At 32.7% G+C, this 21,586-nt stretch overlaps 1 protein-coding gene across 1 annotated transcript in view; it reads left to right on the top strand.

The window, feature by feature from the left end:
- Positions 1-21,290, top strand: part of LOC116345701 (kinesin-like protein KIF13B) — a 34,859-nt gene extending 13,569 nt beyond the window's left edge. Inside the window, exons 4-23 of the mRNA XM_031775314.1 lie at positions 1,490-1,653; positions 1,852-2,569; positions 2,653-2,843; positions 2,963-3,888; positions 3,981-4,127; positions 4,261-4,299; positions 4,680-5,847; positions 6,047-6,238; positions 6,373-6,675; positions 6,833-6,978; positions 7,713-7,742; positions 8,024-8,162; positions 8,481-8,546; positions 11,167-11,181; positions 12,470-12,538; positions 12,732-13,087; positions 13,186-13,258; positions 13,323-13,849; positions 13,943-14,123; positions 14,418-21,290. Coding sequence (XP_031631174.1) covers positions 1,490-1,653; positions 1,852-2,569; positions 2,653-2,843; positions 2,963-3,888; positions 3,981-4,127; positions 4,261-4,299; positions 4,680-5,847; positions 6,047-6,238; positions 6,373-6,675; positions 6,833-6,978; positions 7,713-7,742; positions 8,024-8,162; positions 8,481-8,546; positions 11,167-11,181; positions 12,470-12,538; positions 12,732-13,087; positions 13,186-13,258; positions 13,323-13,849; positions 13,943-14,123; positions 14,418-14,491 — 5,524 coding nt within the window. The 3' untranslated portion in view covers positions 14,492-21,290. The remainder of the gene's footprint in view (positions 1-1,489; positions 1,654-1,851; positions 2,570-2,652; positions 2,844-2,962; positions 3,889-3,980; positions 4,128-4,260; positions 4,300-4,679; positions 5,848-6,046; positions 6,239-6,372; positions 6,676-6,832; positions 6,979-7,712; positions 7,743-8,023; positions 8,163-8,480; positions 8,547-11,166; positions 11,182-12,469; positions 12,539-12,731; positions 13,088-13,185; positions 13,259-13,322; positions 13,850-13,942; positions 14,124-14,417) is intronic.
- The last annotated feature ends 296 nt before the right edge of the window (positions 21,291-21,586 follow it).

Here is a 21,586-nt window from a genome sequence, read left to right as displayed (position 1 = left end):
CTCCCATGAATCATACAACGATCGTTTATCAAATATTTGTCATCATTTTGCATTGATAAAATAAAAACTCAAGTGATGGACTTCGATGAATTTCATTTGGCGCGTAATATCCACGCTAAATGAGTAAAAAAATACGATGAGAAATTTATCTAGAGAGACTAACAAATATAGTCGAAAATAACAAGCACACGCATACATTAACCAAATCCAAAACGAACAGAAACGACACACATTGATACAAAAGTAAGCTCGGTGTATTTGTATAGGCAATATAATGCCCATAGATACTTTAGGCATAATTTTGACACATTTATTTCATACTTTGGCTAAAATACGCATCGCACATAAAACGCACATTATTATTCTCTGTCGGTGTGTGTTTCTCTCTCTCTCTCTCTCTTCCTTCTGCCTGGTTGATCTACTAAAGTATGATAAGGTGAGGCTTCGTTCACATCGATTAACTCCGAATAGAATGTGCATTCGTTAATTATGAACATTTTGAATTCTCGATATTTTTACGCATTGCATCTCTAGAGATACAATGGGATAGAGAGAGCAAAAAAAGATCAACAATTCAATATTTAATGACCCGATCAAACACCAATTAAATGCAAAACAAGCCCATTGTATTTTACGCATTTTATTTCACGTTTCATTGAACTTTTCATGCTATCCTGCACTTTGCAAACAATTTCATGGTAGAACGTAAATTTTAATTGGCATAGCCTTGATTCGTGCCTTTTATTTTATCTAAACGGTGATTTATATCACAAATAAAAACGCAAAAAAGTTTAACATTTTGTTAAATTCATCAAATTAGCCAGATAAAAAGATTAAATGCTTTCGATGTAAATGATTAACAACGCTCTTTGTTTTGTAATAAAAATTGCATTTTTTTGAACTCACAAAGAATCAGACAATATATTGAATTAACTGGTCAATTGAGCTGACAGTACGTTAGCCAGCTAAATGGGCTAAAACAATAGACGTTATTGTTTTAATAGAAGTGATTGTTCATCATAACAATAACTTTTATTGTTTTGATCCATTTAGCTGGCTAACGTACTGTCAGCTCAACTGACCAGCTACTTCAATATATTGTCTGCAAAGAATGAAGCGAATGAGTTTCAAGAAAAAAACAGTCGTTTCAACAAAGAAGATGATCCACGAGAAAATGTAATAGAGGAGCAGACATCTTTTTAAATCAAACTTTTTGTTTCAATCAAACAGTTTTGAAAAGATGAGAAAATCAACATTAGATTGATATTAAAAAAAAACATGTGATTATCGAGTATGCTGGCAGTTTGCAATCATAGGCTCTGACATATAGATAGACAGATTTTCAAAATTTCAAAAATATTCAATTTAGCTAGGGGTTTTTCGGCTGGAGACCTCACGTTCGATAAGTTTTTCGGTAGTTGAAAGCCATCTAGAAACTTCAAAAATATTGACGTTCGTTTCATATTTCTCTTTATTTTTTGTGTTACAGAAAACAACCAAAAACATTTGCATTCGATCATTGCTTTTATTCAACGGACAAAGATGCACCACACTTTGCATCGCAGGAGCATGTATTCGATTCGGTTGGCCGTGATATTTTGGAAAATGCATTCCAAGGATATAATGCGTGCATATTTGCATACGGACAGACAGGTAATGATTCAAGATGATTCAGGCACTTATAAAATGAATAAAGAAAGAAAGCACGTAAAGCTTATGTTCTTTGGAAGTATTTTTTCGATTTAAAAATGGGAAAAAAGTCTCAATCTACAAAATAATGAATAATTATTTTAAGTTTATTAATTGTTGTTATTCTTTGTCAATTTTTTCGAAAACCGAACAAAATTGTAGGTTCTGGAAAATCTTACACGATGATGGGATCGCAAGATAATAAAGGAATTATACCAAGATTATGTGATGAACTTTTCTACTCAATTTCAACAAAACAAACGCAGGATTTATCATGTAAAGTTGAAGTATCGTATATGGAAATTTATAATGAAAAAGTGCATGATTTGCTGGATCTAAAGCCAAACAAGCAATCGTTACGAGTGCGTGAACATAATTTACTTGGTCCATATGTGGATGGTTTGTCACAATTGGCGGTCACATCATTCGAAGACATTGATAATTTAATGACAGAAGGTAATAAATCGCGTACAGTAGCCGCAACGAATATGAATGCCGAATCGTCACGATCGCATGCTGTATTCTCGGTGGTGCTAACACAAACCATAACCGATCAAAAATCCGGTGTTACGGGTGAAAAAGTGTCACGAATGTCGCTGGTAGATTTGGCTGGTAGTGAACGAGCGGTTAAAACTGGTGCCGTTGGTGATCGACTAAAAGAAGGATCAAACATTAATAAATCACTTACAACGCTCGGTCTTGTGATATCAAAATTGGCCGATGCATCGAGTGGAAAACGAAATGATAAATTTGTACCGTATCGAGATTCCGTACTCACATGGTTGCTCAAAGATAATTTGGGTGGTAATTCGAAAACGGTTATGGTTGCAACAATTTCACCAGCCGCCGATAATTATGAAGAAACATTGTCCACATTGAGGTGAGTATAGAAACAATTCAATGAATGGACGAAGTGTTTTCCTTGTATTTGATAATTGATTTAATTATTTTCTTGCTTTGTAGGTATGCCGATCGAGCGAAACGAATTGTCAATCATGCTGTCATAAATGAAGACCCAAATGCTCGTATAATTCGTGAATTAAGAATGGAAGTGGAAGCATTACGAGAGATGTTAAAACATGCAACCGGTTCGCCGGTCGGCGATATTGACATTCACGATAAATTGGCCGAAAGTGAAAATCTCATGAAACAAGGTAAACCTAATACCAATTTATTTATTATTATTTTTTTAAATTAATTTTTTATTATTAATAATAATTCGTTTATTCAAGTTTAGTTAATTAATTAAATAATTCGTTTATTCGTTTTAAAGTGTCACAAACGTGGGAAGAGAAATTGGTGAAAACGGAACGTATTCAAAATGCGCGTCAACAAGCGCTGGAAAAAATGGGCATCAGTGTACAGGCGAGCGGCATTCAAGTGGAAAAGAATAAATTTTATTTAGTTAATTTAAATGCGGATCCATCGCTCAATGAATTGTTGGTGTATTATTTAAAAGATCGAACATTGGTTGGCGGTATAAGTTGTACAATACCACAGCCCGACATTCAACTCAATGGTTTGGGCATTCAAGACGAACATTGTACACTGTCAATTGAAGATGGTAGCCTATTTATGGAGCCAATAAATAATGCACGTTCATTTGTAAATGGTTCGGCGGTAACATCGAAAACATTGTTGCGACATGGTGACCGTATTTTATGGGGAAATCATCATTTTTTCCGTGTAAATTGTCCAAAAACAGCAAAAAATGGATCAAATCATTCATCCGAACCACAAACACCAGCACAAACCATTGATTATGCATTTGCGCGCGAAGAACTTATGCAAAATGAAATGAGTAACGATCCAATTCAAGCGGCCATCGAACAATTGGAGCGACAACATGAAGAGGACAAACAAACCGCATTGGAGAAACAACGATTGGAATATGAACGTCAATTTCAAAAGTTGCGAAACATTTTATCACCAACAACACCATATGCACCATACATTCCATACGATCCGTTGAAAGTGGGCAAAGTGGCCAGCACACCAACTACACAAATGCGCGTCGAAAAATGGGCACAAGAACGGGATGAAATGTTTCGGCGATCACTTGGTCAACTCAAAGCCGACATTGTACGTGCCAACGCATTGGTACAAGAGGCCAACGTACTTGCCGAAGAAATGGAAAAACAAACCAAATTTAGCGTTACACTACAAATTCCACCGGCCAACCTCAGTCCAAATCGACGGGTGAGTGGTTCTATTTTCTCAAATTCATTTTTTCTTTGCGAAATGTGGGACAATGTTTGATAACCATTTTTATTGTTGTGTCATGTTTTCAGCGCGGAGCGTTCGTAAGTGAACCGGCCATTTTGGTGCGTCGCGTTAATTCGGGCAGCCAAGTTTGGAGCATGGAAAAGCTAGAAAATAAATTGGTCGATATGAGAGACATGTACCAGGAATACAAAGAACGATTGATTAGCGGACGTGTAAGTAAACTTCGCTTTAAGTTCGTTTCATCATAGACGACAAGAATTAACATCTATTTTTAAACTTTCCTAAAAAACTAATAACTAATCATAAATAAAATCATTTCTTTCTATCATACTAAATACAAAAAAGCCCATTGTGGATCCTCGTGTGGATAATGATGATGATGAGGTACAGATCATTCTCAAAACTTACTCAATTGCTTTATTTGGCACCTTCTGTTTGTAGCTTTTGTCTCTATGCTTGTGTGTTGCGGGTGAAAATTTGAAACAATAAACGTTTTCTGTAGAGCTATTATAGGTACCGCAGAGGTGCGACCACAATTCTTTCGGCTCTTTCTTGAAATAAGGTGAAAAATTATATGGAATAAGTGTCCCCACTTCTTCGGTGCCAATACCAGCTCTCTTTTGTCAAAATTTATTCGCTGATTCAATGTATTTTGCATTTATTCTTCGCTTTATTTTATTCATTTAATTCGTCGCACGGTGTTGCGTTGATAAGATATGATACTCAATATGACATCTAATTTGTTTTTATTATTCTGACTACAGGACGATGAATCGATTAAAACATTGGATCCATTTTATGAGTCTCAAGAGAATCACAATTTAATTGGTGTTGCAAATATATTTCTTGATGTATTGTTCCACGATGTGAAATTGGACTATCATACGCCAATCATAAGTCAACAAGGTGAAGTGGCGGGTCGTTTACAAGTGGAAATCAGCCGAACGGCCGGTCAATTGCCACAAGATCGAATGTGTGAAACAGCATCCGACTCATCGTCCGATTATCGTGACGATGATTACATGAATGATTCGATAAATAATCAAGTTACATGTCGTATAACAATTAAACAAGCAACCGGTTTACCATTGTCACTATCAAATTTCGTATTTTGCCAGTACACATTTTGGAATCATCAAGAAACCGTTGTACCGGTTGTTAACTCCGAAGCGCCACGTCACAATCAAAATATGTCATTCAATTTTGATCATTCGCAAGAATATACGGTCACAATAAATGAAGAATTCCTTGAACATTGTTCGGAGGGTGCATTATCGATTGAAGTATGGGGTCATCGATCGGCTGGTTTTTCACGTAACAAAGGCTGGGAGGTGGAACAACAACAAGCCAAAGCCCGTTCATTGGTCGATCGTTGGGCCGAATTGTCGCGTAAAATTGAATTATGGATGGAAATTCATGAGCTAAACGATAATGGTGAATATACACCGGTCGAAGTGACCAATCGTACGGACGTACTAACCGGTGGCATTTATCAATTGCGACAAGGACAACAGCGTCGCATTCAAGTGCGCGTTAAACCGGTACAAAATTCCGGCACATTGCCAATTATATGTCAATCAATTTTAAATATTGCCGTTGGCAGTGTAACTGTACGCTCAAAATTACAAAAACCAATGGATTCGTATCAAGAGGAAGATTTAACGGTGTTACGTGAAAAATGGAGTGAAGCGTTGGGACGCCGTCGCAAATATTTAGATCAACAAATTCAAAAGCTTATTAACAAAGAGGATAAAACGGAAGAGGAACGTGAACGTGAATTGAGTTTGGTCCATCAATGGATTTCATTGACCGAAGAACGAAATTCAGTGCTTGTTCCAGCCGCTGGATGTGGCATACCCGGTGCTCCGGCCAATTGGTGTCCACCACATGGCATGGAACCGCATGTTCCAGTTTTATTCTTAGATCTCAATGGTGAGTGCTCAACTTTCACCTTTAATTGCACAACTCTTTTTTGAATCGCTATTTGCATCGGATAATCGATGCAAATGCATTCCAGCTTGCATACGCTCGGGTTGTGAAGGTTACCAAAGGCCATTGAAATTGACCTTTTGTCGACACATGGTTGTTGTTTTTTTGTTTGAAAAATTTATTTTGTTGTTTTTTTCAACAGCCGACGATATGAGCGCACAAAATTCGAATGAAGAGGTGCCCATTGCCGGAATCAATTCCATTTTACCCAAAGAGCACGGAAATAAATTTTATACATTGCAAATTCTGCAGCATTTAGAGAAGGATGTGTGTGCCATTGTTAGCTGGGATTCGTCACTGCATGATAGCCAAGCATTGAATCGCGTCACTGAAGGTAAACACAACACGTTAACGTGTGTGGTGGGTGTGTTACCCACATGCAACATTTACATTTTATAATTTATGCACATTTGTCGGCTCCGATTTCGTCCGATTTACTAATTTTATTCATTCAAATATTGATTGCAGCCAATGAACGGGTATATTTAATTTTGAAAACAACTGTACGCTTATCACATCCAGCACCAATGGATTTGGTACTTCGCAAGCGAATTAGTTTAAATATTTATAAACGTCAAAGCATCGCGGAGCGTTTAAAGAAATCAAAATGGTTGGGACGCAGTGATTTGAATATTACACAGACTGGTGTTACCTATGAAGTTGTATCCAATATACCAAAAGCATCGGAAGAACTGGAAGATCGTGAATCATTGGCTCAATTGGCGGCCAGCGGTGAAGATAGTTCAGCATGCGATGGCGAAACATACATCGGTTTGTTTGTTTTCATATCTTTTTTTTACCAGCACCATTACTCGAACATTAAGTTCAGCTGTTCCATTGAATAATTTCCAAATATAAAAGTAGCTTCGTGACTTTCAACTGAATTTATGTGAAATGAATTGGTTATTCGTTCATTTTTTTTAAATAGAAAAATACACGCGTGGTGTGTCGGCAGTTGAAAGTATTTTAACATTGGATCGTCTGCGGCAAAGTGTTGCAATTAAAGAGCTAGAACAAAGCCATGGTCAATCATTGTCAATGCGAAAGACCGTCAGCGTACCAAATTTCTCACAGGTATGGACTTTTTGTTGTGTGCAAAATGTTGTTGTTTTTTTTCTCTCTCTCTCTCTCTTTGGTTGGTTATACTTTTTTCCATTTTCAATGCAATAAAGCAATGGCCTGTTTACTTTTAATATGTGTGTACTATATATATGCCATAAGTTTGAATAGTACTGTCTCACACAATTGCAATTCACCTGTGCGAAAACAAGAAATAAATTGTTTTCATTTCTTTCTTTCTTTTTTTTTTTTGATTTAATCGCTGTTGATTTATCCATTTTTGCATAAAACTGAAAATAACTCACTCATTTCCCATTTCACGTAAAACAAAAACCAACATTAAATGAAATTAATAGACCAAAACACGCTAACACAATTTTTTTAATACAAAAAAAATGTGTATGACTCATTTACTCAAAGCCATTGGATTTGTTACAAAAATTGCCGTTTTTAATTTTCTTGACACTAACCATAAAAAATATGTTGTATTAATGTCTAAAGAAAACCCAATTTAAAAAAAATACCACCATAATATCTTCCTTTAATTTTAATCATTTATTCTTGACTTTTTTCTGCTTCTTTTTTATATCAAAAAATCTTGCACTAAAACTAAACAAAAATGCTGCCATTCTTCGCACGTATATACACATTGAATTCTAACAAATCACCATCTAAAACCATATTACTTAACAAAAAAAAACGTAAAACAAACAAAATTCGAAAATCATTTGCAACTTTCAATATTAAAGGCTGTGAAAGACACAACACACAATATTGGAGTAAGTATTGTTTTCATTCAAATTAATTTTATCCAATTAACATGCACTATACCATTCTTAATTTCATTTGGTTATCTGTGTATCTAGTATTTGGTTCTATGGGCATTTGGTATTGCTCAATATCGTTTCATTTTCGTACTTCATTTTTTTTTTTGCTTTTATTCATTCGGAGAAAGAATCGCTTATCTCTTTTGAAAATGTTCGAATGTGTTTAAAATTCTTGGAGCGAACGTTTTATAGCAGTCACTTCGATTAATTTCCATTGCTTGCCTCTCATTTAGATTATGCGTTTTGATGCATCGATGGAATCACTGATCAACACCGGACGCTCTGAATCATTCGTTGATCTTAACGAAAGCGATTTAGCACTATCCAGATCGGTTTTGAATCAAGGTCGTGACATGTTTATTTCGTATCAAGGTAAGACTTTTTAAAAAACGATTTTCTTAGATGAAATAATGTTGAATCGAAGAGTGCCGAAATAAATGGGGCCTAACATTTGATTTGGAGAAAGAAATTTGGTCCAAATCTTATTGTGCTTCAAAAAATGAGAAAACATCGATTCATTTAATGGAAATGCCAAGCAAAAAACGAGTAAATATGTTAATTTCTTGAGATCCTTGATCTAGCACGCCAAGCAATAACTAACAAAGAAAATTATGAATTTTTCCAAAAAAAAAAAAAAAAAAATCAACTCGTTTTCCGTTTTCAATAAAATGCCTCTATTTATTTGACCAGGTCATGGCGGTGCAAAAGGCATAAATGATGAATCAATCAGTGGATCGTCAAAACAATATGGACTCGGTAAGTTTCCCACAAGCATCGTCACAATCATACAACACGGGATTTTTTTTCTTCATTTTTTCTCTTTCGATGTCAACAATGAAAGCAAAATCATATCATTTCTATTTTCGTCTCTTTCGTTAAAAATGTCTCTTTCATTTTTGTTTTTCGAAATATAAATGGTGAACCAGGCGATATTGTTTGCTTTTGTCAGTTTTTAATCGTAATAAATTTTGTAAATCGAAACAAATTGGCTGTGAATGTTTCAACATTTTTGTTTTTTTCAATGTCCGACACAGACATTTTCAAGATCATGCAAGACAGTAATTGTCATGATTAAGGAAAATATTCATACTGACAATGTGGCATTGAATCAACTATTTGTTTCAATTCTGGTTACTTGAATCAAATAGCGATAATTCTTATTGCGAACACTAAATTTGAAACGAAAAAAAAGAAATAAAATGTTTACATCTGAGAATAGATGATCGTTTCCCAGAGAAAGATAAAAAACGACTTGAAAGCGCAGATTTATCGAAATTATAAAAAAGCGCTTATCGCCACTTATCTTTCTCAATCATTTAATATACGGAATTAATTCAATTGCTTATATTGCATTTAAAATATTTAAATCGAGCCTTTTTTACATAATCATATATAATCAACAGTTGACTGTTTGTTCATTTACATATAATATTGCTTCAGCGAAATATAGCTTGCGTTCCATTTTTAAATGACAAAAATATATACCACTACCATTTTTCGTTGTTGTTGCTTTATCTTTTTATGCAGTTTGTATCTCTTTCTGAAAATGGCTTTAAATTCGATATATATATTGAATCGATGATGATGAACAATTCCTTTTATATATTTAAATAATAATTATTTCAGGCTGGCAATTACTAATATAGCTCGCTGCTCTATTTTTCATTCCAACAATTTAAAAACAAACAAAAATCGAAAGATGAAACATTATTTAATGCCACTTAAAATATATAGTTTCGTATTTATTCGGATTGATGAAGGTGTACAGTCGACCCTCGGCAATTCGAATCATTTGGTTTTCAGCAAATTTCCTTTATGAAAAAAAAAAATATTCACATTTTTGGATTCTCTTCCCGACTGTACGTGAATACGATGAAACTCCCATAATGTTTTATCTTTCATACAATGTAATCCCAAATGCAGTAGTCCTTTGGATTTATTGTTATTCATGTATTTCCGTTGCCGGAATTTTATTGATCTCAGTGAAGCAAAATTGAATTACACACACAGACTATATGAACTTTTGATTTATAATCGGGCAAGTCGCCAAATTCTGACAAGGAAAAAAATACTCACCATCATTTGATCAACGTTGATTCGCTGTAATGTGCGTGCAACATTAATGCGCACGAGATTAATATGTCCAGTTGATAAAATCGTTGAATAACAATAAATTTATTGGTTTTTTAATATTCTTCATAACAATAATAAACGACTCATTCGGCATCAGTTTGCCGAACCGTTTAACATATAGCATTTTGATAAATTGCAAATTAAACATATAATTATACACTAATTATAATCGAATAGCCCTTATTTTAAATATACGCAACGCTATATCTTTTGATACATTTTTTTAATAATAAAAAAAAAACAATAATCCCTTATAGCAAAAAATAATTGCATTTTTAGCATTTATAATATCTATTTTGTTTTACATGTCATCCACAATATATATTTACCTGATTCTCTAGGTCATTCAAATGTAGCGCTAGTGATGCAATTTTTTTTAACAATTTTCATTCAGACAAAAATCTGTGTGATTGAGTGATGTTACACTTCACGTTCGCCGTGTGCAAATACGTTCATCTAAAAGCACCAATCCTATCCACCATTCGATTACGTCTCAAGTTAATCATTTGATCATTTTTTTATGGCAATTTTCATATACATACAATTTCGCCAGCAACAATGATCACCACATCGAAAACATTTAACTTTACTCATTTGATCACATTTTAGCTTGACATTTTTTTTTTGATAAATCATTTGATTTTCACATTTTGACAAATTTCATACATATGATAGGTTTGCACACATACACACACACATTCATACAAACGGTGATCAAATGAAAAAAAAAATTATTCAAGTGAAGCACCTTATGCGTTTTTATGTTGAACGTTTTTTACCACGAAAAACTCGTGAATTTATAGGAATTTCAAACTGGCCAAGTGCTGTCCAACGGGCTTCTTATTTTAAATGCAATTATTTCAAGAAAATACTGCGAGCATAAACAAACATCAACTGGTACAAAAAGACTATCGATTTTTTTCCAACTATAATTTTCATACAATAAAAGTAGGGACTTCCTTTTAAGATAATTACCATGGGATATCGGAATATTGTCAAAAGGAAAACCAAACTAATAACAAACCTACTATAAATATTCAATAGACTTTTGTTATTTATTTCGTGCTGGCTTTTCATTTTCGTTGTTTCTCTAAAAAAAAGAACTGAGCGATATCAGTGTTGTTTTTCTATACAAATCAATAGAGATTTAAAAAAGACTGTTTATCTAATTATTTTTTTCATTCAAAATTTCATACAAACGCATATCAAACTTCTCGTTGTATTTCCGTTGTAAATCGTCAAGGCTCTATCCTGTCAGGTAAACATCAAATGGAATCAAACAAAACAAAAAACACACAACTTAGGCGTAACGAATTATGTTTTTTGTCGAATTTATATTTGAAAAAAAAAAAAAAAAATCTGAATTTTCGTTTTCCGGAAAATTCGAACCCGAACAAATCGATCTGTTTTTATTTTATTTATTTCCATATTCTTTTGAAATCTCTCTGTAAATTATTCACGTTTTTGTTTGCAGTAAAATAATGTTTTTTGCTACTCTCAACCTTTTTTGTCGCTAATCCTTCCATTTATTTGGTTTTTTTTATATTTTCCTAGCGATGAATGATTTTGAGTTTTTTAGCTTTTTCCGCAAATTATTTTTGAATTTTTTTTTAAACAAAAAAAAAGGTCGCTTAGACGACTTATCTTTCTATCTCTCTTTCTCTCTCACGATTTTTTTTTGTTTCGTTCAATTCCGTCCGTTGCTACAATTTTGTTTAATCGTTTCTTTTGTTTTACTCTTACGTTTTGACTTGAAAGATATTGAACGGGAAAATAAATGTTAGATTACTTGATGAATGATCTTATTTTGTATAAAAACACAAAGAAAACTTAAAACCGATTAAGACAAAAAAATCATACAATGAACATAGAGGCTTGACTTGAATTTTCAAAATTTTCAAATTGCATCTCAAATCATTACATGCATGCGTTCGTTGCTTTTTTTAGTTCAGATTTTTGCTTGATATTTTTCGTTGAAACTTTTTTTCTTTGAGCATGGCTTTGATTGTTGTTGGGGAAAAATGCAGCTTTTTTCGACGAAAAATGAAACAAATCGATAGCACGATCGATTTTACTTTTGCAGAGGTACAAAGCGTTTTAAGGTAAAATGACATTTTCATTTTTCGTCATTTTCTTCTGCATTTATCCTCCATTTAGATGTTATCTAGAGTTTGAATCCTATTTAGCTACTCCACTTTAGTTTTCATATATGTTTTAGAGTGTGCAATGTGCTGTAGAGTATAATAACCCGATGATTTTGTGTAAATATTCATTTTGATCGGATTCAATGCGAAAAAAAAGACAAAAAAGAAGTTATATCGCTTTGAATGAACATTTACTCAAATCATTTTGACCATTTTCCATTTTAAATTTTCTTTAAGAACACAATCTGCAATTTTCTGTGGCATTTTGTGTCACAATGAGCACGATCAAAGGCTCAACCAGAAGAAATTATATTCATTTCATAATAAATGACATTAATGTAACCCTCTCTATAACATTTATCATAACACATGCTTACATTGAAATTGTTACGGATCATGCAGCTCGACCAACATTCTTGAATCTAAATTTAAATCTGAATTCACTGCGCCTGCAACAAACGTCTTCAAAACGTACGTTTTTTTTATCGAAATAAAATCTCCTTATTCTTTTTCTCGCTCTCTTTGTTTATAGAGAGTTTTGTGTGAAAATCTGTGTGTCTTTGGGTATATTTTGTTTTTGAAAAACCATCATTTTATATTGTTTTTTTCCCTTCCAAAATATGACAATTTCGACTAACATTTATTTGTGTGTTTAATTATTTAGCATCGCCGGCAAGTGGTAAGCTTGGCTTACGAATGACGACACTGCACGAAGAGCCATCATCACGTCACACCTTAAGCGAAGAAGTTGAAGAAAATTATAGTGACTCTGAATTGAATCAATTTGATGAGAGTGCCGTTCGAAAGCCACCATTAAAATCACGTTTTCCCACAAGCAAAACGATGGGCTCATTACGTGATATCGGAAACAATTATCCATCGATAAGTAGTTCAACGTGTATTTCAAATAATGTGACAAAAAACGTGCGAAAAAACGCGACAAACGCCTCGAATAAACCATTAGCATCCGGCACGCCAAGCATGACCTCATCCACATCATCTAGTGGCTATGGATCACAGGTATTTATTACTTCTGTCTGAAGCACTTTGAATGGTCAATCTACATCTTTTTATAGAAATGAACCAAATTTAATGGATGTGGTATTTTCTTTTCACAGGCGGTTAGCAATAGCAATCTTACAAATGACGATGCTTTGTCGCTACGCTCAATGAGTGTTGATGAGACTCCAGGTAAAATGACATTATTATTATTTTGTAAATATCAAAAGTAACTAATATTCGATAAATTTCATAGATTTTGATCGAATTGGTTCGTCGCCGCCGAAACAAAATTCACAATTGACGACGACACCATATACGCCGGGTAGTGGACAAAAACGATTCAATCCATTCATGAAAGATACACCATCATCGATTTCAGACTCACCATCGGATAGTCCAAACGATAAAGCGATACAATCGAAACAAACAATCGCTCAACAAAATGAACAACAAAATGACGAAAATAAAAACATTATTATTCTAAACGACGATAACAACCAAAACGTACTCAACACACAAAATAAAGAAAATCACAATCAAACATTGTCACAAACAACAACCACCACCACCAACAATACAACACCAAAGACATTTATTGAAGATGAAACAACCGCGACAACACCAGTTAAAATGATCAACAACGATTCTGATGCAAATGAAATGAACTTATCACATAGCGAAACCCCATTACCCGAATGGATCACGCTCAACGAATCAGTCCTCATTAGGCCATACAACCATAGCGGTGTCATCAGTTTTATTGGACCAACACATTTTTCGGTAAGCCATCGACAATCGAAAAAAAAGGGTCACCACCAAAGATTATATAGCGATTTTGAAAAAAAATAAAAACAATTTTTATGACATTTTCAGAGCGGTACATGGATTGGAGTCGAATTAGATACGCCACAGGGTAAAAATGATGGAACCGTTCAAAATATTCAATACTTTTCATGCAAACCCAAACATGGCATTTTCGTACGAGGTGATAAACTAATTCAAGACAAACGCGGCAAAGCTATGCGAGCTTATAAAGCGGAAAAACTAGCCAAAGGTACTTTTTCATATTATTTACTTATTATTAAGCACTTTTGACGAGGTTTTTTTTGTTTGACCGGAATGCTCCGCCCGGCCATCCCCCTTCTTTTCAATTTTTCACACTAGATACAATTGACCTTTTCCGGGATTCCCTATAGATTTTCGCCATAACTCCAATATATTTGTGAATCTCAATTTGAGATAATTTATGGCATTTTTTTTCTCATGAAAACTGTGATTCGAATTACGAAGAGATTAATTCGATTGGTAAAGATAATTTTAACCAATTTCAACTTTTGTTCATTTACAGAGCGTGAAAGTTCATTGACGCGTTCAAAGAGCCGTGGTGATTCATTGAATACAGTTGGAACGGCGCGTAAGTGATTGTATCGGAAATGTTCTCACGACATTGATACGGTTATAACGCATCCATCAACAGCCGATCGTCCGCCGTCCGGTCGAAAAGTCAATCGTCGACCGATGATCAAGTCGAAATCAATGCAAAGTGGGAACATTTCATCTCCAAAGCTAATAAATCGCAAATGGAAATATTAGAAGTAATTTATAAAAAAAAACCAACAACACAAAGTTCATCCGCACTATGAAACGTTATAAACAAAATGACATTTTCAATAAATGTGTAATAATGCAAGTTATATATGTTAAAACTGTCCGAGAGTGGTCAGCACAAAACAAAATGTGAGAACAAAAACCAGCAAAAGCAACAAAAGAAACATATTGATGTTGTTATAAACATACATTCACACACACACACACACACACACACACACACACACACACACACACAAAAACACACGAAACTATGCAATAATATGAAGAAGAAAAAAATGAGTAGCCCGTGTTTTCTCTATGTGCCTTTGAAATGGCACGGACGCAGAAGTCTGCACCTTTGCGTATATTTATAAAGAATGAAAGAAATGTGAGAGTGTAGCTATATATGTGTATGTGTGCGACATTAGTTGTACGTCTGAATACAAGTGAACAGTATCATCATTGAATACGCAAAGGTGCAGATTTCTGCGATTGTGCCATTTGAAAGGCACAACGAGGGAACACGGGAAGAATGATAGAAAAGAACTTGTTGTGTTGTGAATGCAAAAGAAAAAAAAACAACACACAAATACAAAATTATGAATTAAATTTAAAAAAAGACGGGAAAAAGCAAGAAAAAAAATTAGAAAACCTAAAGTAATAAATTAAAGCATATCGTTTAAATTAATTTCTATATTTCTTGTGCAAACATTTTTTTGCGTTTTCTCTGTATTTCTATCGATAGCAAAATATTTAGGCATTGCAAACTCAATCACACTGAACAATGACACATGCGAACGAGAGTGATATAGATAAAAAAAAATCTTTCGACCAATTTATTTGTTTGCTTCTCTAAAGACAAAAATCTTGGTTAGTTTCATCCGAGCCCAATATCTTTTTGTGTCAATACATAATCAAATCCCATTGTTTTTGTTGCCGAAAATAATATGCATAGGTTGCTTTCTGTGTGAATGAAAACGTTGAATGAAAAAATTTAATGAAACAAATATTCTGACAAAAAAATATTATAACATTATGAAAGTAGAATTTAAACGCTTTCGGTGTCAAAGTGTGATTTTAGTTTAAATTTTAGAATAACATCATAATTTCCGTGCAACAAAAAAATCTCTGATTCCGTATTATATTTTATAAATTATTTTGAATTGGTTTTTTTACACCATCAAAATGGTGGCGAGAAAAAAAAACGATGAAAAATTTGGTGCATAAATATGGTACTGATTACAGCTGAATTGCGATGTTACAGGCCGTAAAATTTTACGACAAATGTACATCCTTATGAGAGACGTGCGTTTGTAATAATTTTTTATTTCAGTCTGCCGAAAAATAAAACAACAAACAAAATAACATTTTTTTACCAATTTTGAGCTTTCAGTTCTTGTATCTTATGAATTTAGTCCGATTTTAATTCGTTTAATTTCAAGAATTTTTCTTTGTTCGTGTAATATCGCACATGAATTTTTAGATATGATTTATATTGTTAAAGTTATTAGGTGTTAATAAATTATGCATGTTTGTATATATATACAATAACTGTAAAACTATACTGTCCAAATGAAACATAAAGGAAAGAAATAACAAGACACAATGATAGAAACTAACAAAAATCGACGAAAAAGAAGAATGAAAAGGCTAGACCCTCAATGAGATCGAAACAGAGAGAGAATTACACAATGAATAAACCATTTTATTTTAATTAATTTTGATCGATAGCAATAAATTGTGAACAATGGGACAAAAGTAAAATTGAGTATGTCTGTAGGATAAATCAGAAACTTAAAAATCTAATAATAATTGAACATTTTTCGAAATGATATGTATTAAGTAAATGTGAAAGATAAAAAGAGAGAAAAAAATTTGGAATATTTTATGAATTGGATTTTAAGGGAAATCAATAAATGATTTTTTTAAACTATAAGCACACACACACGCAAAAGAAAAGAAAATACGGCGTACGCACGCTGCTTGCCTTATTTGTTTTTTTTTACATGTATTATTTTGAGATTTTTCTTTTAAAATTAAATCTCGTTTTTTTAGTTCAAATTGTATAAAAGAATATTGTATTATAAACAACATTCCGTTTTGAAAAAAAGACATTGTTTTCGTTTTTTTCTATGGTTTAATCTATGTTTTGTTTTTCTGTTAATTTTTCTTTTTATTGCCCGATTCTCATTATAAGTGTATTTTCTTATTTTGATCATCACTTGCTACTCAAAATACCATATATATATTTTTGCACATCTTTTTGCCGAAGATATGCCTTCGAAATTGTAGCCGAAACGATGATAAACGAATCAAAATTCAATCATCGATAACAATCAATTAAATAATAATTACATAAAAACTTCGTTTGAAATGCAAAATTAGTGACAACATAAAATAAATGGATTTTGCCATATCTATGCAAATTAAATTCTTGCCTATTACATCCGATTTTTTTTATCGCACAATAACATCGAATGTGTTCTTTCTTGGTTCTAATAATTTTGTGCATCTAAAAATTGTAAACCAATAAGAAACAATACTATTTAGCTTCTCGCGGTCACATAAACAATGACATACATAAGAAGGTTTGTCAATGAATTGCAGACAATGTACTGAGATGAAAATAGGTGTCTCTTGTTTTAACTGGGCGTTAAAGCTAATTTCAGTCAGATAATTTCTTTCACCAAGCCCCAAATATCCCAGTACAATGTCTAGGGAGATTGTTTCTTTTGTGTCAAGCATTCGCTCTTTACCAGCACGATGACAAGTATTTTCACCATTGAATAAAGGATTTATGGCGATAAAAAATATGAAGGAAATATTAATCAAACGATCGAATGATTTCTTTTCAAACATATTCTTTAGTAAATTAAAAAAATCCAAATGTTTTCACAGTGAAAAAATGCGCTTCGTTCGTTTTGTTTATTATCATTTAATATATCATTGTTTATTATCGTTCAATAACGATGCCTGTTACTCGTCCGTACCACCTTTCGCCCATAAATTTCCAATCACACATATTCAAATTTCGTGAATTTTATCAATGAAAAGATTTTTTTAAAAACATTTTCTCATCAAATAATTTTTGACACCTTCAACAGCGGAAATCATTTTTAACGATGATAATTGTTGATGTCCCCTAGAAACATTTCAAATCATTTGTTATTAATCAAAGTAATTTTATATTGATATGCAGTTATGTAATTTTTTGTTTAACGAACAAACATTTCACAAATTAATCGAGAACATAACATGAAGTCGTACTTAGTAAGCGTCAAAAGAGTATTGTTTACTTGTCAGGAGTCGCTCCTGAATTCGTATTACTATACAGCGCACCTTTCATAGCTAGGAGCGGATCCCAGCAAGCGTGCTCTTTGTGATTGATAATTTCCTGCTCTGATCCTGAGAATCGACAAAGTAGCGGCTGATACAGATCCAAAAATGTAATAAAAATGTCATTTTTCGTGCATGTAAAATGCTTGTGTGAGTATAATCCAGCTGAAATGAAATTAAAGTGAAAAAAGTGAGAGAAAAGCAAAAAAGGTCCCAAATAAAAACCGATAAAGATATTGAATCACATTCTCAAATTGTTGAAAGATTTTGTTAATTTTGATGATGTATAATTGGCAATTTGACAATTCTTTTATCACAGCACACATTTTTTTCAGAAAAAAATCCCAAAACAAAAAGAAATAAACTTCATGGTAATAGTTGTCGATACATGAGGGAGGCTTCTATGATAGAGAAAGTCGAATATGACAGATGACATGATAAATAACCGCCCGTAGTCATAGATGAAATGAAACACACATACACAAATACTTAGAAAAGTAAAAAAAAATGCGTCCCTCTACACAAATTTATGACGAGAAAATGATGATATATAAGCAATTTGCAAACTGTCCATTGTTAAAATGATAGCTCATATTCAAATGAAAATTGAATTAAAACCAAAAAAACCAAAGAAGAAGAAAAAAGTCGGTGAAAAAAACGTTTTTCTTTCATTCTCCAAGAAATAAAGCAAGACCAACACTCAAATTACGTCCTGTGGTTGTTATTATTGGAATTTACTGAGCATTCAGAAAAACGAACCACACAAAATGTGAAAAATCAATGAAATTACATAATTTTTATTAGAATAAAAGACAAAAATAAAATTAAATCTCACATTGAACATGATTAGATCCATCCATTTCTATTTAGGATATTTGTAGTGATATTAAAATCCATTGACATTTTTGAAATAAACGTATCGCATGCATGTCCTTTTTAGATAATAATTACATTGAAATCCCATTGAGAACAAGAACAACAACAACATTAATACACATATTATTGTCATTTGTACTAGAACAAAAACTGTCCATTTAATCCGTTTGATTTGAATAGCAAAACACTCGTTACAACCGATAAATGGAATCGATGATCATTCTTTTTTCATCACGATGCGATAATAGTAGATTTATCCACAGGCTGATGTTCAGAAGAGGGAGAATGGTGAAAAAATGAAAAAATCGAAGAAGGAAAGAGCGAGATCCCCATTGGGAGGAATGGAAATAATTTTGCTTAAAAGGTCAGTTCTAGCAGAAAAGTAAAGGGGAGAATTATTTTTCACCATTTCCCCTTCGCTGAGCACCGGTCTCTGAATATATCATTTAAATTCATCAACATGTGAACTGTTTTGCTCACATCCGGTATCATAAATAGCTCGTTTTATTGCCGACCCGAGCCAAATATAAATATTATAACTAACATCTACACTCCACTATACTCTGATAATCTTGTTTACATACATTTAACAACAAATAAATTGATATACGTAGCCCATAGATGTGTGGAACAACAATTATAACATCTACAAATAACAACAGCCAAAATGAATATCTTACGAATAAGTATAGAAAGTGATTTTGTTCTCTTTTCTAATGTCACCAATAAAAAAGCCGTCAGTCCAATTCTCTCCAGCAAACAAAAACAAATTACATTCAATAACACATTCATCAATTAAGTAATAATAATATTTAACAAACTGCAAAAATGTATCTCTTTTTAACAGAGAAAACGTTACGTCCGAAATGAATTTAGCCCTCAGCCCTTCCTAAACAGAATGAATCACACATAAAAGGGTAAACGTCATGTAATTTGATGTACAATTCCACAAACATTTTTCGATGACATAGAATATGCAACGATTTTACATTCAATCAAAATGTACAATTTCGTATTGAATTTTGCTTAACGCATTTGATATCACTCCAATCATTTTTTTGCATCGAAAAATCTTCGGAATTAATTTGATTCGATGTTCATTCAGTTCTGAACAAATCACGGTGAAATTAAAAAAAAAATCAAAATAAATGCACTTTTGTCTAAACTAACCAGTAAACGTTCAAATATGTCACATCCCGATTTTCGATTTTTTGCATTTAATCGGTAGAGAGACCCAAAAAAAAAAATAATTTGAACCATTTTTGCCCAAATTCATATTTGCGCTTTTTAGGCAAAAAATCGAAAATCGGGATGTGACATATTTGAACGTTTACTGGTAAGCGTCTATTTAAATGTCTATCTAGATCTATTCTAATCAATTGATTCTGTGCGCTTTTTGGGACTAATCGATTTTCAATTTAAGATCATTTTTTTCTAATACAAGAGCAGCAAAAAATGCTTAGATTGAAATCCGATATGCATGCAGATATGTTTCCGAAACAAATTGGAATCATTAAATTATATTGCTTACTAATATTTTCATAAGAACTCTCAACAGAATGAATATTTCCGCTGAAGTATTTAAAAAATTCACAATCTCCAGTTTTCCACATATTTACACTCTTTAAGACCCTGCTCGCACAGAACCATTTACTCGACGCAATTTCATCAATGGCATTGATCCAATTGATTCATGAAAACATTTCAATCATTCGCATGTCACATGATCGATGGCTTTACTTACTATAAACGTATCATTCCATTGGAGCACAGCTTACACATTTAAAATAAGTTCATGAAACCAAAAAGAGATAACTAATCTCGTCGACTTATTGTTAGAATTTAGAAACAAATTTATGCAAGGCTTTTATTCGAAAAAGAAAGTCAAATCATCAAAAGTCCAAACATTTTTACCGAAAAATCCTTTTAAAATGATCCATTTTGGATAAAAACCGATATTACATTAACAAAAGTAGATTTGCTTTGCTTTCGCTTAATCGCATGAGACAAGACAGTACAGTAACTCTCATCCATATAATAAGAAATGTAATTAAGTTTCATTGCATGATCAAATACGGTTACGTTTTATTGTCATATTAGTGAAAACAAACACCAATACAATACATTATTTATAAACATTTACCGTTATGCCTGTGACAACATAATAAAATAAACCCAAAACAGAACACACACACACATACACATATATAAATTAATGAACATGAACACACATTTTTCACAACTTAAAATGAACATTTATTATTCTCTTGAATATTTTTAATTTTAATTTCACCGTTTCTAAAATAGCAACACAACATAGAATAGTGAGAGCGAGAAAGTGTGTGACAGAGAGAGAGAGAGAAATATACAAAGAGGCATCTATGAATAGCAAAATGAAAGCAACTCTCAAAAAAAAAAATGCAAAATTGTAATTAGATGAAAAACCAAAATCCAGATAAAAAAAAATATGAAAAACAATGATAATTTTTTCAACAATGAGAATAAGATTTAAACAAACGGCAACAATTACGTTATTTAAGCATATTTAGTTTTATAACTAACAATAACAAAACTAAAAATAATAAAATAAAAAAAATGAAATGAAATTACTTAAACCAACAATTAAAAAAAGCACATACATATGAGAGGAAGATTTTCAAGCCAAATGAAGACATTTGAATGACTGTGCTACATCTTGTTAACGTAACCAAAAAA

This window comes from Contarinia nasturtii, unplaced genomic scaffold, assembly GCF_009176525.2.
Source record: "Contarinia nasturtii isolate CC-2019 unplaced genomic scaffold, AAFC_CNas_1.1 Cnas_scaffold_1371, whole genome shotgun sequence".
Classification (NCBI taxonomy): Eukaryota; Metazoa; Arthropoda; class Insecta; order Diptera; family Cecidomyiidae; genus Contarinia; species Contarinia nasturtii.
This window is presented reverse-complemented; position numbering and strand designations above follow the sequence as displayed.